Source organism: Schistocerca gregaria, chromosome 2, assembly GCF_023897955.1.
Source record: "Schistocerca gregaria isolate iqSchGreg1 chromosome 2, iqSchGreg1.2, whole genome shotgun sequence".
Taxonomy (NCBI): domain Eukaryota; kingdom Metazoa; phylum Arthropoda; class Insecta; order Orthoptera; family Acrididae; genus Schistocerca; species Schistocerca gregaria.
Genome location: NC_064921.1, coordinates 289549951 through 289567070, shown reverse-complemented (window position 1 = coordinate 289567070; position 17120 = coordinate 289549951). Strand labels below are relative to the sequence as shown.

Sequence of the window (17120 nt, the reverse complement as noted above, 5' to 3'; positions counted from 1 at the left end):
TGCCGAACTCTTTCAAAGATTCCTGGTCTGGTTCTTATGTGATTGGCGGTATGCTGAATACGATACAGTAATTCATCTTCGTTTCTATGTGGTTCGTGTCCGAATGGGTGAACTAGAAACTTGAAGAATCCCCACAGGCAAACGTCCGGTGCTGTAAGGTCTGGTGGTCAAGGGGGGTCATGTCCAACCAGCACCTCTGCCAATTATCCTACCGTCGAAGAGTTCATTTAAATATCCGCGCATAGCACGACTGTTACGTGCGGACGCCCCATCATGCTGCAACCAAATTCGTAGCCATGTGCCCAGGGGAACATCTTCCAGCAGGCCGGGTAGAGTTCCTCGCTAAAATTGAAGGTGATTTTCCCTGGTAAGTCGAGGAGGCAGACGGACCAGTCCAGTCAAATGGCACCCACAATGCCTGCCAAAGTCGTTCTTGGTGTCCGTGGACGTACGAGACGTGAGAATTTCCCCTTGCCTACTAATGAACGTTTCGAGTGTTGTAAATACCTTCGCGTTTTAAGGTGCACTCGTCGGTGAAGAACACAATGGCGGAGAAGTCGGAATCTCGTGCAACACGTCGCAGAAACCACCGGCAAAACCCTAGTCTGTGTTCATAATCCGCCACAGGATTTAGGTCTTGGCCAGGGTGGAAACTAAATGCATGCTGGCCGTCATCCCTCAAAACCTTCTAGACTAACCGATGTGTGACCCCTCTGTCGTGTCCAACCACTCGAGTACGTGTCGTAGGTTATTCCTCGAAGCGCTCGAGAACAGGCTTATCAAATGCTGCATCCCCTCGTATTCGAGGTCTTCGAGAATCACCATGATATCACGCTAACGAGCCTGTTTTGCCAAGTCGCCGGTGAATTGCTGTAAACGTTTGTGGGTGTGGGTGGCGTCTTCCTGGGTACCGTTCCTCATACAACCGTCGAGCTTCATGCACATTACCGTCGGTTAGCCCATTAACGAAAACCATATCTCGTTGCCCTTCAAACGAATACTGTGCCGCCATGCTTATTGTATGACTAATTCGCAAGTGACGTTTGTGTGGTCCGTAGCGAACCTTACATGTGAATGCCTCTGACGTGTGGTGGAGACAGACGTCAAGACCTATTCGACACGTGTGCGTATCACGTTGGAACAGTGACGGGGCGAGGGACATTTGTACGTGTGAACCGACGAACGTAGCGCTGCGCGTGGACCGACGAACGCCACAGGGCAATCCCAGGGCCAGTCGGAGCGACAGAGTCAGAAAATGGAGAATGGCCCCTCAGGCACCCTCTGCTGGACATTTCACTAATCGTCAAAAATTCTCCCACCCCTGAGACGGCAAAAACATGTGGGACGTGTCTCCCGCACAGCACTTTCTCGCTCTCTGGCAGTGAAAACGCGATAGCGGCCGGTCGAGGAAGCCAGCAGTGACCTCGTTTTCGATTATCACTCGCTCGCTAGCGGAAGCACAAGAGCCCGATAACACAGACAGATAATTGCCCAAACATGAAGAACTCAACATTGGAGGAAAAGGCAGGCTGTTCAGAAGACTCTACTATATTTTGTTAAATGTCTTTCTGATCCCTGAGAATATTTCTAGTAAAGTGTCGTTGTTAATATTCAGTTGACACACCACTGTCACTATCAAAGTTCTCCTTTGCAGAAGCATTTTTGAAAGTCGTCAGTACTAAAATTGCTCTAGGACGCTAACATTATACGATGAGCTGATTTATGATGACGGCCTGACCACGACTAACAACAGTGATGGAATAATTAAATTACTATATCGAATATGCCAATGAAATGACAATCTTCAAGAAGGAGCTGCGTATATCTGCAAAAGCTATCCTACCAACCTCAATCTGTAGTTTCTGTTTTAATTTAGATAACGGACGACTACTCTACAGGAATGGGTACTCATCCCATTAGCGCCAGGCTCTGTTGTTTCACCTAAAGCTAGTAGAGTGTGACGTGCAGGATAGCTAGTTGCTTTTCTTGTGGAGAGCCTTCAATTCAAAAATACATATTCATCGTAAAGCCTGTAGTGCATTGCCATCAGCCTCCATCTATTAATTACTAAATTTTAATACTGTTACAAGAGTATACTGTTTTTGATATGTACCTGTTTGTTATAAAACTGTATATTACACTCCTTGATTCTGCCTTCGTTCATGTAGGTGCTTTCTGATATGCTTCGTGCTCTTATGTAGTCCTCCTGCGAAATTGACTATGTCCTTCATGTTCTAAGTGTTATGTTAACTAAAATGCATATATCCAGAATGAAATTTTCACTCCGCAGCGGAGTATGCGCTGATGTGAAACTTCCTGGCAGATTAAAACTGTGTGCCGGAACGAGACTCGAACTCGGGAGCAATTGCTTTCGGCAGGCAAGTGCTCTACTATCCTTTTTTTATCTAAATTTTGTTCATTACTGGTCGTTGTATTTGTTCGGGGCGGACGTTCCACGATGCTTGTTCAAGTTCATCGTTCATCCATTAACTCAGTTTTTTGTAACAGAGGGCGACTAGCCCTCTGACCGAACTCGCAGAGCTACCGTGCCAGCATCATCAGAGCTGCCCAAACACGACTCACAATCCGTCCTCACAGCTTTTCTTCTGCCAGTAACTCGTCTCCTACTTCCCAAACTTCACAGAAGCTCTCCTGCGAGGCCCCGTGTTCGTGTCTCGGTCCGGCACACAGTTTTAATCTGCCAGGAAGTTTCAAAGTACATATAGTAAACCGCATTGAATCAATTATTTTTACGCGATTGCTTCAAAGTTTTATCATTATTCTCCGAATCAATTAATTTTGAGTCATTCATTGTACCGGTAACCACGTTGCTTGAGGTGTTATACCATAAGGATTATCGAGTATACACATCCAGGCGCATTGATTCCGTCCGGCGTGCATCTTATTGCTTCACATGGAGAGTAGTGTTCCACTTTTCTGAGACAAGTTCGATAACAAGTTGGCTACTGATTATGTCAGTCAAAGGGAAACTATATCCAGAGTCCTTTTTGACAGAAGGTCTTCATTCCCAGTTATTACGTACTACTATACTTCCCTCATAGGTTAAACTTCACAGCAGCACCAGAGGTGGCCTTTAAATCTCATCTGAAATTCCAGAATGAGATTTTCACTCTGCAGCGGTGTGTGCGCTAACTGTGTGCCCGACCTTTGCAAAGGTCCCGAGTTCGAGTCTCGGTCTGGCACACAGTTTTAATCTGCCAGGAAGTCTCATCTGAAATTGGTCGTCGATTATAATTATTTTTTGTCCCAAGTTTTTCATGAATTACTAACATTAAAAAGACATCAATAGTTCTTTTAGTTTGCATTTGTATAGCAAGTGAGAGACCATCAGTGCAAAGTGACCGCTAGTCATTTTAACACTACTGCTTACATAATGTGCTCTTCTAACTGGCTGATTTAAAAGTGCGTTACAATTCTTTAAACAGTTTATTTCCGAATATTATAAATGCCTTTACCGTGCTCGAAGAGATCCTTTCCGTTCCAGTTCTGTACACCGATAGGAATTGTGTTAACTTGCTGAAGAAGAATGCAGTTTTGTTGCTGAACAGCTATTGTTATTTACATGCAAAACATGGATTTAGAAAACCCAGTTTTAAACTAATTGAAAGTCTGTGTCACAAAAAGAACTAACTAAAAAATAAAAAACAAACAAGCATTGCCTAGAATCTGAACAGTTCACAGAGTGAAGTAGTCTTCTTACCGGAACGTCGACACAGCGTGACTTTTAGACAGAGCTGCTTTGGGGAAGTGAAGCGGAATATCACTAGAGTGAAGCACGACCTCTATTCAAGATGACATTGGTTTTCCCTTATAATATTTATGGCAAATTGTGGACTGGGGCTCAAACTAGGAACTCTACCTAATAAGCGTATCATATCTACTGAGACCAAGTTCTGTTAGTGATCTAGCAGACAGTCGTCGGTCAACGCATTGTTATGAATGAGCGGTGACTCATTGCTTTATTTGCAGTCTTACTTAACGATTAGAGAACTTCGTGTTGGACACGTGGAACACTAATAAATTAATGTAGACTGAAAATAAAACAGGGACATACACGATGAACGTAACTACATCAATTAGTGATATGGATGAAGAGAGATGCGAAGGTTTAAACTGCGAGGGGGGTCATGTAAGTATTGCAACACACTTTTTTCTAAAAGCAGGTTGGGTTTACTCAGGATTTCAGTACACCGTATTATGCCCCAGTCATTTCGCTACAAAATCCTATTTTTCAACTTCATCTCCGTTCAAGGCGACAACCTCGCGCACCTTACTGGTAGGTACCGTATGGCAGCATGGTACCCTCTTCTGGTCGATGCGTGAGACGAAGTCTTGATGCATCAACAACCTCACCATTATCGACGTACCGCTTCCTGCACAATGCACCCTTCATTGGGTCTAACCGATGGAAGTCGGAAGGTGCGAGATTTGGGCTGTAGGGCTGATGAGGAAGAACATTCGCATGAAGTTTTGAGAACTATTCTAGGGTGCGTAGACCTGTGTGAAGCCTTGTATTGTCATGGAGAAGGTGAAGTTCGTTTGAATTTTTGTGGCGACGAACACGCTGAAGTCCTTTCTTCAGTTTCTTGAGGGTGCCCCAGTACATCTCAGAGTTGATGGTTGCACCATGAAGGAGAACATTAAAAACAGAATAGCCCCTTCAGAGTCGCAGAAGACCTTCGTTATGACTCCACCTGTTGAGACTCCGGCTTTGAACTTTTTCTTTCGAGGATAGATGGTGTCGCACCACTCCATGGATTGCGTTTTGTTTCCGGTTCGAAGTGCTGAACCCATGTTTCATCACTAGTGACGATTTTCGATAAAACATTGTCACGACCAACCTCGTAAGGCGCAATTAATTCCACAGAGATAATCCTTCATTACTCTTTATGATCTTCTGTTGGACAACAATGAATTCAGCAGGAACTAACATCAAAGACGTCCAGCTGTGCAGCGAGATGTTTGTGAGCCGTCGATCTCCTCGAATGAGAGTATCCGCAGATTCCAGAATAGCAGGACTCACAGTTGTGTTTGGCCAGTCGGCATTCGACAGATCGGTCAGGTATGTGCTACCTTGTTGTGTTGATGACAGAGGCAACGTCCAACTACTCATCGTGCTTTTGTTCACATCTAGGTATCCGTAAACACTCTGCAAGCGCCATTGAATATCTGCGATGCTCTAGTTTTCTGACAAAAGACAGTCAATGACCGCTCTCTGCTTGGAATGCACCTCCTCTACAGACATCATTTTGAAGGCTACGTATACCACTAAGGGAACTTCTTCAATCTTTAGGGGCTGATGCTCAAATATTCGGCTTCGTTCGAGAACACATCATTGCATTACTTATCGAATGCCCTTCACAGTTTCTGATTAAAAGTGGGTAAAGTAACTAATAGCGTGTTATTAAGAAGAGATCAAAGTGATTTCTTGCGAATTTTGAATTAAATTAGCCACTGTGAACACGGTATTGTAACAGCAGTGACGTCTGCGGGCTTTAAGTGTTACAGTTGAAATGCTTGTGTTGCAATAGCGGATGGGATCTGCGCTCGTTGACAAGCAACACCTGTGATTTTATGGAACATCTACAGCTTTCTTCCAGATGGTGCTAATATCTATATCTTACATAGCATGGTGGCCATTCATGTGGAACGAATGATTGTTGGTAAAAACTCTGTATTACCCCGAAGAGCATCCGTCATTTTTAAGAAGGTCAAGGAACTGTTTAACAACCTAAACGACAGACTATCAACTTTTAAGCAATTATTATATTTCTGCTACAAGAATAGTAGTGTCCCTTACAGCAGAGAAACATCAGTTATTTTCTTAAACAGGTCCAGAGAAAGTTTTTAGTAAAATTGAATTTCTCTTCAGTACAGAGACAATAGAATAAATTATAACATCAACTATTTTCTGTTTCTATAAGAATGGATACTTCCTTCAGATATGTGTAAAATCATTTAGTGTTTTTGAGTAAATCCCACAAACCACAAAGATTCCCATTCATGCCATCTCTCAATGAACTTTTCTGAGCTGTGTAATAATTTACAGCCTTTCCTCGGGTTGCTTTTATCTTACTTCCTGAATGAAGTTATAACGAAGTCACAGCTTCGTCAGAAGACAAGAAATGTGGATGAATGTTTAACATTTTATAACAATTAAGTAACTTTGAAGTAACTTTCGCAGTAATTGTAGTTGTAGTAAGTCATAAAATCTCCAGTACACTGATAATTTACCTCTTCAGTACAGTAAGCTACCACTTGTTCTTTAATTCCAATATCAATTAGAACTTATACTTTGTCTTTTGTTTGTGAATAAATCGCTTGTTTACAATGTTATTTGAATATTATGTTATTGATTTTTGGTAGTCAGTGAATGAAATTACCATGTGTTGGTCAAAAATCCATTTGTGTTATGTTTCAGTACAATACAGAATTTGCTATTGATGCTGCTAAGCACCCTAACATCACCCAGTGGATTTCTCGTCTTGAAGAGTCTTCTCCCATGTACAGAGAACATATAGAACAGTTCTTTGAGACAGTAAGAAAGACAGCCGAAGAAGAAAAGAAGAAAGCTCAACAGAAATAAATATATGGACTACTATTTTCATTAAATTTTGTGATAAATATTTCATTTAATAAATAACTTAATTACTTTCTCCTAAATACCTATTAACACCTAAATTTTACAATATACACATTAATAAAATTGAAAAATTATACAATATGAACATTAATAAAATCGAAAAATTTTTATATGTAAAACAAAATGAGTTCGAGACTGAAGAGATGAAAGTAGATATTTAATAATTTTCACTGTCGATACATTCATAGTAGTAACTTTTACGAAAGCTCTCGATTAATGCACTGTCACTCGGTGCGAAGTGATAGTATTGCTTACAAAATAGTACGGTAAATACAGTTATGTCATAAATTCATTAGTTTCCTTCCGTTTGACTATTGCTCATACTATTGGCACTGGCATACTAAGTGAACATTAATTACAAGTAATTAGAATTTGAGAGCAATACACGAAAAGATGGAAAGGAAGTTTGGGATAATTGGTGTAAATGAAATATATCTTCAAAAAGTATATGTCCTAGCAACTGGACATGAGTTACACCTGTTATTTCATATATTTTATGAATGAGTGGTACCTGTTCTTTCGGACATGTCCGAAAGAACGGATATAGCGTGGATTCCGCGGCTCTGAAACGTATTATGTAAATAGCTGGTGGATGGGTGTTGGTTGTGGAGGGGGTGCGGGGGGGGGGGGGGGGGAGGGGGAAGGAAAGTTCATGAAACGAACTGATGATTTCAGCTGCGTCGGGACTTCATGCGGAAACGGCGGTGACGGATGGATATTCGTGCTGGACATGTCTGAAAGAACAGATACGACGCGTTCTTATAACTGATTCGCCTCGATGGACAAAGTTTGTACGTTTGTGACATCCACTGTGACCGGATGGCGCAGTGATTGATGCAACTGCCTGGTAAGCGGGAGTTTCTGAGTTTGAGCCACGATCCCGCACTCATTTTCACCGTCGCCTCCGGTTCCGCATAAAGTCTCGATGCAGCTGGAATCATCAGTTTTCTTCCTGTCCTGTCTTTTCTCACCCCCCACCCCCTCCCTCTACCAACCATTTTCAGTTTTCATAACACCTCTGTTATTTTGTAAGAGGAAAAAAGGATCTTCCTGTTATGGTCCCTTCGACAGATGTATCACGTAGCTAAGGAGTCGATGGTCTGGTATTATCAGGTAATTTGTTAATAACGTCTTAAGATGTGTTGTGCTGATTGGCCCGATAGCAGTGATTTACATCAATTTACAGGATAATTTTGAGAAGTAACTTACAGCTTTCACTCTAGGGTAGACAGTCATTGTGCTGACTGATATAAATTAGACATCTTCTGAAGAACTAAGCAAATGCACAAACACCCTGCAGTTTATAGATAAGCACATACGCGCCCAACGTATTTTTCCGCGATCACATGACTGATATTTTAAATTTACCTATTTTGCAAATCATATAATTTTATTAAAAATCGCCTGTTACGGACATCACATGAAAGTAATATTATGTATAACAGTGCATCTTTAAGATTCTCAGAAAACGATTGAGTTGAGTTGTAAGTAAAGGTAGCGAAGTAAATTAATCTTCACAGCGGGAGAAAACATAAAGAAGAAAGGAATCAAAAACGAAGAAAGTGTAGTGCTGGCGTTCTATCGTCCTTGAAGCTGCTATAGATGAAGCACAGTTAAAAAAACCGACCAGCCACAGATCAAAGAACCAACTTAGAAAATTTGGATACATCAGAAATTTAATTTTACAACTGAACGTGAGACACAATGAAGAATTTTCTCGGTCTTAGTATCTGGAATAAAAGTGGCAAACGTATTTTTCTTACATTGCTGAAAATAACGTGCGCTGACGTTATAATAAATGCCTCTTTTTCTCATTCCGTACAGTGTATGAAATGAAATGTCGTGTGGCTAGGGCCTCCCGTCGGGTAGACCGTTCGCCTGGTGCAGATCTTTCGATTTGACGTCACTTCGGCGACCTGCGCGTCGATGGGGATGAAATGATGATGATTAGGACAACACAACACCCAGTCCCTGAGCGGAGAAAATCTCCGACCCAGCCGGGAATCGAACCCGGGCCCTTAGGATTGACAGTCTGTCACGCTGACCACTCAGCTATCGGGGGCGGACCTTACTGTGTAAATACACATAATACTACTCAAGTATCCATAAGAGAATTCGTCTCCCCTAAAAAAATCCAGAGATAATGAAAATCGTCAGCATTCTGCGATGGGTTGCGTATCGTACTGAATATGATCGGAAAAAAATCGAGTACTTATACACCAGATTCCCGAAAACAAAATTCCGAATACACAGAAGAAAGTAGCGTTCCCTATCTTGACATATGTAGGTAGCAGGTCTTACTAAAAGGACTATACATTTCGAAAGACTAATATAAAAGTAACCTACAGAAAATTAAGATTGAAATATAAACACGACATAAATTACTGGTGAAAAAGTAGACGTACGAATCCTTGGGAAAGATTTCCTGTCACACTTGTGATATGAAATATGTAGATTACAATAGCAGAACGTTCGATATACAATTTAAATAACACCCCTACAAGTAACGAAACTACTTTAGGTGCGCATAATGCTAAGGAAAATTATAATACAGGTTCTATTAAAAAATAGTTGAAGACTTTATGTGTGAGGGAGAAAGGTAGGCACTCTGACTTGGAAAAAACGGAGATTAGTATCAAGCAGCAAGGAACATCATAAACTGCTAAACGAATAAAGTGGATTCTGTGCCGAAACCTATTTCAACATCTATGACGAACTGCTTACCTGGTTATCGGTACGACGTCTACCTCACATGCCGCTAGGCCCTGCCTGGTGGCTAGTTGCTGCGTGAGCCGTCCTCTGCAGCCGAGCCTTATGGAGCAAATAACGTCTTGCGCGTCATGACAAGTACAGCGTCACCTAGACCTCAGCGTGCACCTCACTTTCACTATTACTAGGATTTCCTAGTTTATTGCACCCACATCACCTCATGCCAATGAACTACTGTCGCGACACCACCATCTCTCCCTCCCCGCTTGTTATAAATTAGGAAATTTAACAATTGTTATTTTAAAAACTATAAAGTTGTTCAAAAATTTTTGAGGAACGTCTAATGAATTTAACTAAACAAAGGCCGAAACAGATAATCCTTTCGCTAATACAGGGATGTACCAATAGGCAAAGACAGTATTTCGCTCGGACTACAAACCTCGACTTCCATCTGCTGTTGCCTTCAGTACTGTTGACAACGCGGTATGTGCCTTCAGGTGTGATTCCATTCCTTTTCATCATTATATAGGTATCAAATTATACAGATTGTACAGTGAGGTCACAAAAGTAATGGGTTAGCGACATGCATATATGCAGATGGCGGTAGTAGCGCATGCGCAATGTTTAAAAGGGAAATGCCTTGGCTGAGCTGTCATTGGCACTATGGTGTTTCGTGTGAGACATTTTACGACATGATTATGGCTATTTTACGACATGATTATGGCTACACGATGGGAATTAACAGACTTTGAACGCGAAATGGTAACTGGAGCTAGACGCATGGAATATCGGCAATCGTTAGGGAATTCGGCGTGCTGAGAATACCACATTTCAGGCAATACCTCTCACCATGAAAAACATGGTGGCCGACCTCCTTCACTTAATGACGGAGAGCACATGCGTTTGCGTAGAACTGTCAGCGGCAGCAGACAAGCAACACTGCGTGAAAAAACCTCAAAAATCAATGTGAGACGTCCAACAAACGTAACCATTACGACAGTTAGGTGAATTATTTTTTAATGGGCTATAGTATTAATGGGTTATGACAGTCTCTCCTGCGCTCGTGATCACATCGGTTGGATCCTAGATTTTACCCTAGACGACTGTAAAACTGTGACCTGTTCCGATGAGTGCCGATTTCAGGTGGTAAGAGCTGATAGTTGAGGCGCAGACCCCACGATGTCATTGATCTAAGCTTTCAAAACGGCACTGTGCAAGCTGACTGTGGCTCCGTAACGATGCAGGCTGTGTTTACATTGAATGGACTGAGTCCTCTGCATGTTCGGTTACTTTGAGACCAATTTCGGCCATTCATGGACGTCATGTTCCTAAACGAAGGTGGCATTTTTATGGATGGCAATGCACCTTCTCACCCCGTCACAACCGGTTACGATCGATTTGAAGAACATTGAGGACAGTTAGAGCGAATTGTTTGGCCACTCAGACCACCCGACGTGCATCCCATCGAACATTTATAGGATATAACAGAGAGGTCATTTCGTGCACAAATTCTGCACCGACGACACTTTCGCTATTATGGACGGCTGTAGAAGCAGCGTGCCTCAGTATTTCTGCCGGGGACTTCCAGTTACTTCCATGCCTCGTCGAGATTCTGCGCTACTTAGGAGGTGTCGCATGAGTTTTGGCTCCTCGTTGTACGGCTTGCATGGATACACTAGCACAGTATTCCACATAAAGAAAACTCCCCAAATGATGACACTATTTTAGCTGCACATGACAGAGAGGAAAATTATAAAATAGTTCCTATTCTAGAACAGTTAAAAACTTTGGATGTAGTGTAGAGATGATAGACGCTGAAAAGCCAAAGAAACTGATACACCGGCCTAATGTTGTGTAGGGTCGACTCGAATGTAGCTGCTGCGAATTAAGGTTGTGGAAGAAATTTTAACCTCATGTTCTTGCCCGGCAAGGAATGTAAAAGCAGTTTCGTGAATTTCTCCAACGCAGATATCCTGAATAAAATCCCAAACCTCCCCGTATTGTCTCATGGAGCGAAACTGCTCATGTTGTCGGTGTTGATGTTACGCTGTGCAATGACTTGATCCCATCACGAGGGGTAGGTTACGTTTTGGCCCAGAGTTTCGCCCTCTCCATTCTCGTATCTCGTTGTATGTAATTTTACACATGTCACCAGTCAACGTTTCTTTTGCAACTGGTTGGCATCTGGCGAAAATGTTTACCAGTACAAAATTAAACTACAGAAGAGATCTGATTCGTTTTTGTCTAGGTTTAATAGTTTCCGCATTTGGAGGACGGAAATATCGCAAATTATTAAAACTATAGTTCTAACAGTATAAAGTTAATGTTTTAACGAAGTTGGTTAAAAACATAAATAAATGTGTGTACCGCATCAATGTACAGTAAAGCTGAGGGATAAATTATGTCCTGGGGATGGGACAAGGTGGAATTGGGAGAAGTCTAGGATAGAAGTGCGAAGAGATGGTATATTACCGGGCCGTGTTAAAAAATGGAAGTATCATATAATTTGATGAAACATCTTATTATAACTTTTGTGACGTAGTAGGATAGATAGAGTGGGGAATGAATTGCTCGCCCTTCAATCTGAAGCCCTATGACGAAGTCGAGTGTATGAGCCTTCCCTTCTCACATATCTCCCACCTCCACCCTGCACTTACTTGGAGACAATTATCGAACAACACGAAGAAAACGTAAATTACTTTCAAACTACGGCGTGCTCAAACTTTATTCAACGTATAAATGTAACTACAGATATTCAGATTTACGTTCGACATGTTCGAAATGTCTGCCATCATTGGCGATGATGTGGCGCAAACGAACAGCGAAACTCTGCATGACCCGCTAAAGTGTCCGAAAGTCGATTCTCTCAATGACCTCCTGAATGCGTGTTTTCAGCTAAGCAATTGTTTTGAGGTTGTTGCTGTACACCTCGTGTTTCATATAGTCTCACATAAAGGAGTCATATGTTGAGATCCGGAGAATATGGCGGTCAATAGAGACCAATGCCAGTGGCCTCTGGGTGCCCCAAAGCCAGGAGACGGTCCCCAAAGTGCTCCAGGACATCAAACACCCTCCTGGTCCGTTGGGGTTGAGCTTCGTATAGCATGAACCCCGTATTCTCGAAATCAGGGTCACTTTGGATAATAGGGATCAAACTATCTTCCAAAACCTTCACGTGACTGTTCGGTAGTAACCGTGAGATCAAGGAATATCGTACCGCTTATTACTGGCTGGACATTGCACACCATACAGTCACCATTTCAGGGTCAAGAGACATCTCGATCGCGAAATGCGGATTCTCTGTGCCCCAAATGGGCCAGTTTTGCTTTGTGACGAACCCATCTGAATGAAAGTGGGCTTCGTCGCTAAACCAAACAACAATGCGCACACTACTACGCAATTTTCCCCGCTACCAACCATGCATTTTGGACGTGCAAATGCAAACCGTTCAGAAGATATGACGATTTTATTCATACAGTTCAATAATTGTCATCCTGTATGTCTGGTACACACGTTCTGTATGGCGCAGTTAGAAGTCAGCCGCCTCCCCATTGTGTGCGAATACAATATTGCGACTTCTGAAATAGGGTAAACAGCTACAACAATGGGCAGTTTTATGAAATTATCGACTGTTAGCATTCTTCTATCAGAATTTCAGTTTATTTCATCAATGAAGTTAGATTTTCTCTTTGTGGTCTGCAAAAACGGAAAGAATTAAAATTGGGAAAGGCTGTGTAAAAATTGGTTAGGTTAAGGAAAATCGCAAAATTTTCCTGGTCAAGTTTCCGAATAGAGGACTACCATCAAAGAGAGCAATACAGAGACTGTATAAAAACTGGCGCGCGTTCGGATCTGTGCAAAACGTTAAACGACAAAGAATTCTTTCACTTCGCGCAACAGACGTTATTGCCGACATTCGACGAATAATTATTCAGAGCCCAAAGAAGTCTACACGTAAACTGGCCCAGAAGGCGCATATTAATCTGAAGCCATATCGTGTGGCGGTTGTGCAGCATTCAAAGGAGGATAACAGTCAGAAACGTGTAGATTACTGCATTCATTTGTTAGACCCTGTACGTCAAGAGTGATGAAGCACTGTTTGATTTTTCTGGTCATGTGAATTCCCAGAACACGAGATACTGTTAAACGAAAACACTAACATTGTGTGTCAGCAACGACTCCATGACGAAAAAATCTGCGTTTGTTGCTGTGTAACAGGAATGAGCGTCATTGGACCGATATTTTTCGACATTACCCTCAGCACGGTAAATGTTTGATACATTTTATGCACAACTGGCTGAATATGACAGAGAATACTGCTTCTTACAGCAAGATGGAGTAACATGCTACGCGTCTAATGTATCGCTGGAACTATTCTTTGATATCTTCATCGAAGAACGAACTGGCAGCAAATATGGCCACCACATTCCTCAGATCTAACGTGTTTTCTTTTTTCCTATGGGGACACATGAAGAATAAGGTCTAAGAAACAAATCCATGCACAATCAGGAACTGAAAGACAACACCAGCCGTGAAAATGCCGTAATCGATATCTGAACTTTGGGCTGGGTGTATCCGAAACTGCTTAGAAGTACACAGCTCTGTATTGATGTTACAGGGAGTCACTTTCATCATCTTCTATAACTATCTTTTTCACTGTATTTTACATTGTAAGTAAACTGTAAATTCATTCCAGTTCTTCGTTTCTCTAATTTTTCTGCATTCGCTTGCGCTTGGACGGGCTTCTTTTATCTGCACCAAATTGTATCACTGCATATTTGCAATAGCTCGTTTAGGTTTGGGAGTTCTTTTTCACGTTAGTGATGCCACTTTTCATTCTAAAAGTTTTGTTTCTGGAGCTTCGTCCTTATCCAGAAAACACGAGAGGGACGAAACCCCCAAAACAGAACTGTATGACATTTCGTACTTTATGAAGCTATTTTGTGCAGGAAGACAGGGGGCTTCTATTACTTACCATTACAGAGATTTTAAGCACATTATGGATTGAAAGGTCCATATTCATCAATTGCTAATCAGCATTGTATCAGTTAAATAGAGGCATGTTCTAGGTAGTCCTGAGTAAGAGTTTCGTATTTTTTCTTCGTCAACAGTGTCACTTGACGTTGTAACTATAATGTCATGAAAGTACTCGTGAGTAATAAATCATTTTCACAAAGATATTACAATTTTCAAAAATTTTAACGTATTCTCACGGCTGTAGTTGCCCTTCATATCAAGTGGTTTATAAAAAAACTTCTGTATGTCACTTGAAACTTGCACTTTTTAGGTACGCAGCAGAAAGCCTCATTTATCTACCGCTCAGTTCGTGAGGAAGGCGAAGCTGCTCGCGTCATGGGGTCTGCAACTGGAAAAGGCGTTTCTATTCTGCGATTCCTACAGTCGTGACTACTAGGAATGTCAAAAGATGTTCGGATAACACACTTAATACGATGTAGAAGTTCGATAAGATGTGACAACCGTCACTTGACGTGTGAGCGGCGCCAGGCGGAGCTAACAGGATCGCTTCGCCATTGCTGCGATTCAGCTGCACCTGGGAGGGGAAGCAGTGGTGGTTTATCTGAGCAACGCAGCCACCTCTGCCCGTATCAGTCAGCCCTGGGGGTCTCCGGCAGAATCTCGCAGAGCCACGCAACAGCCAGCAAGTCAGCTGCCGAGGCGAAGGCGATCGATGGGCGCATCTTGGGCAACTCCGCGCGGCCACCGTGGCTTCTAGCCATAGAGAGCCTAGACGGGCCCCTAAGGACGACCACTGAAATACCCTCACGTTCATACACCAATCGTCTCTTTTTCCATGCCCATGAGTCGAATCGTGACAAATTAGGCCCACTGAGTTGTTTATACGAGAGGAACATTTTCAGCGCCATAACTGATTCGAAGCTTCGCTCGGTGGGAGAGAAGTTCCGGACTGAAGCGCCTAGAACCGCTCGGCCACAACGGCCGGCCTTTTAACGAACAAATAAGTCAACCGACGTTCTGTCACAGCGGTTGGCGTCGCAGCTTCACACTTTCGCGCCAGGTCTTCGAAACCCGCATCATTTTTTATTTTCGTTTCCAATGACCTTATTCGTCTCCTAATTATAAGTGTGCAGAATGAATTAAAAATAAAAAAAACAATAAAAGAATGGAAAAATTATTTGATATTTTTATGTTCATTTCCTATAGTGTTTCTTGAGTCATAATCAATTTCGAGCACCAATTTTGGAAAAGTGACCCATTAAGCATCGATGGGCCGCGAAATCGTCGCCAATGGCTGAAATCTTCAGCAACGTTGGCCGAGTTTCTTTCTCGATTGAGATTCTTATGAAGAAATGTGGCTGTGGTATAGTGCTGCGCTAAGGTGTTGATGTTCGGAATTTCAACGTTTCGAGTATTCCTACAATATGTATCAACCAAGAATAAAATATAAGAATCAAGAATTGATATAAGAATATGACAATTTAAAAGGACTGTAACCTGTGATAATACCACACACACGTATATTATAGTCTATAATAAATATAACGCAACTATTGTGGAAACCAATCGTAATTTTACAATGAACATAATCCCTAAGTTGATAAGAAACATTCATTTTGAGACCTCCTACGGACGTGAGTAGATAAATGAAAAACAAAACAAATAAAAACAATAATCAGATTTCCAACATGAGACGCGCCTCGACGCTACCCACTGTGGTTAAGCAGGTCAGGGTTTACGGAGCTCTACGGTCCATCTACACTACATCAAAAACTTTGACACTAGTTTTCTCAGAAACAATTGAGCGTCTACGAATAAAAAGAGACACGTATTCGCCTATTTTGGCTCCTGTTACACCGAACGAAGTTCCTTGGAAATCGGGCTATAGCACTTCCCGTGTTCTCCTCGTTAATAGAAAGACTTCGTCAGCAACGAAAGTAACGTCCGATGAGCCTGAAATAATAGTGAAAGGACAATTAATGATCACATTCTGTAAAAATGATCTTCCACTGTAGCCATTAGCATGATCACTGTAGACACGCAGATCACATCATTACGAACTAGTTGTGCAATACAGGAAGACTAAATTCACCAGTGCTTGTTGCAGATATCTAGTAGCTGACCCTCGACATCGATGTATGAAAAGTAATCCGCCCAAATATACCGGATGTTTCAATCAGATTCGCACGATTTGACAAGATCATATCTTCTGCAAAAAAAGAAGTTCAATTTTCGCATCGAAAATAAAAATTTACCTGTGGAGTTCTAAGTTGTCGGTCAGTATTGTTTCCGACAGCACTTAGGTCGCTCGTATTTTACTCACCGTGCGTCGAAGTGTTGATAACGAAGCAAAAAAAGCAGTTTTGCTGTGTCCGCCTTGACGGATCAATTCATTTACACACAATATACATTTATGGTTTAGCGATACTCACACTTACAGACGGCGGTAGTATCGTAAAAACAAGGTATGAATGGGCAGTGCACTCTCAGAGCTGACAATTGTACTCAGGTGATTCATCTGAAAATGTTTCTAACATGATTATGGCCGCACGACGGCAATTGACAGATTTTGAACTGGGAATGGTAGACGGAGCCAGACGAATGCGACACTTCATTTGGAAACCAGTCCGGGAATTCAGTATTACGATATCCACGGTGTAAAGATGGTGGCGACAATACTGTATTTCAGGAATTACTTCTCAGCACGGACAACACAGTAGACGACGCCCTTCACTTAACGACCGAGAGCAGCAGGTCGGTTGTCAGTGCT

At 42.0% G+C, this 17120-nt stretch overlaps 1 protein-coding gene across 2 annotated transcripts in view; it reads left to right on the top strand.

Moving 5' to 3' along the window:
* The window catches only part of LOC126336889 (glutathione S-transferase D7-like), a 75443-nt gene extending 68770 nt beyond the window's left edge, over positions 1-6673 (top strand). For both annotated transcript variants that reach the window (XM_050000999.1, XM_050001001.1), the window contains one exon: positions 6443-6673. In XM_050000999.1, the coding sequence (XP_049856956.1) occupies positions 6443-6607 (165 nt within the window). In that variant the 3' untranslated portion in view covers positions 6608-6673. The remainder of the gene's footprint in view (positions 1-6442) is intronic.
* The last annotated feature ends 10447 nt before the right edge of the window (positions 6674-17120 follow it).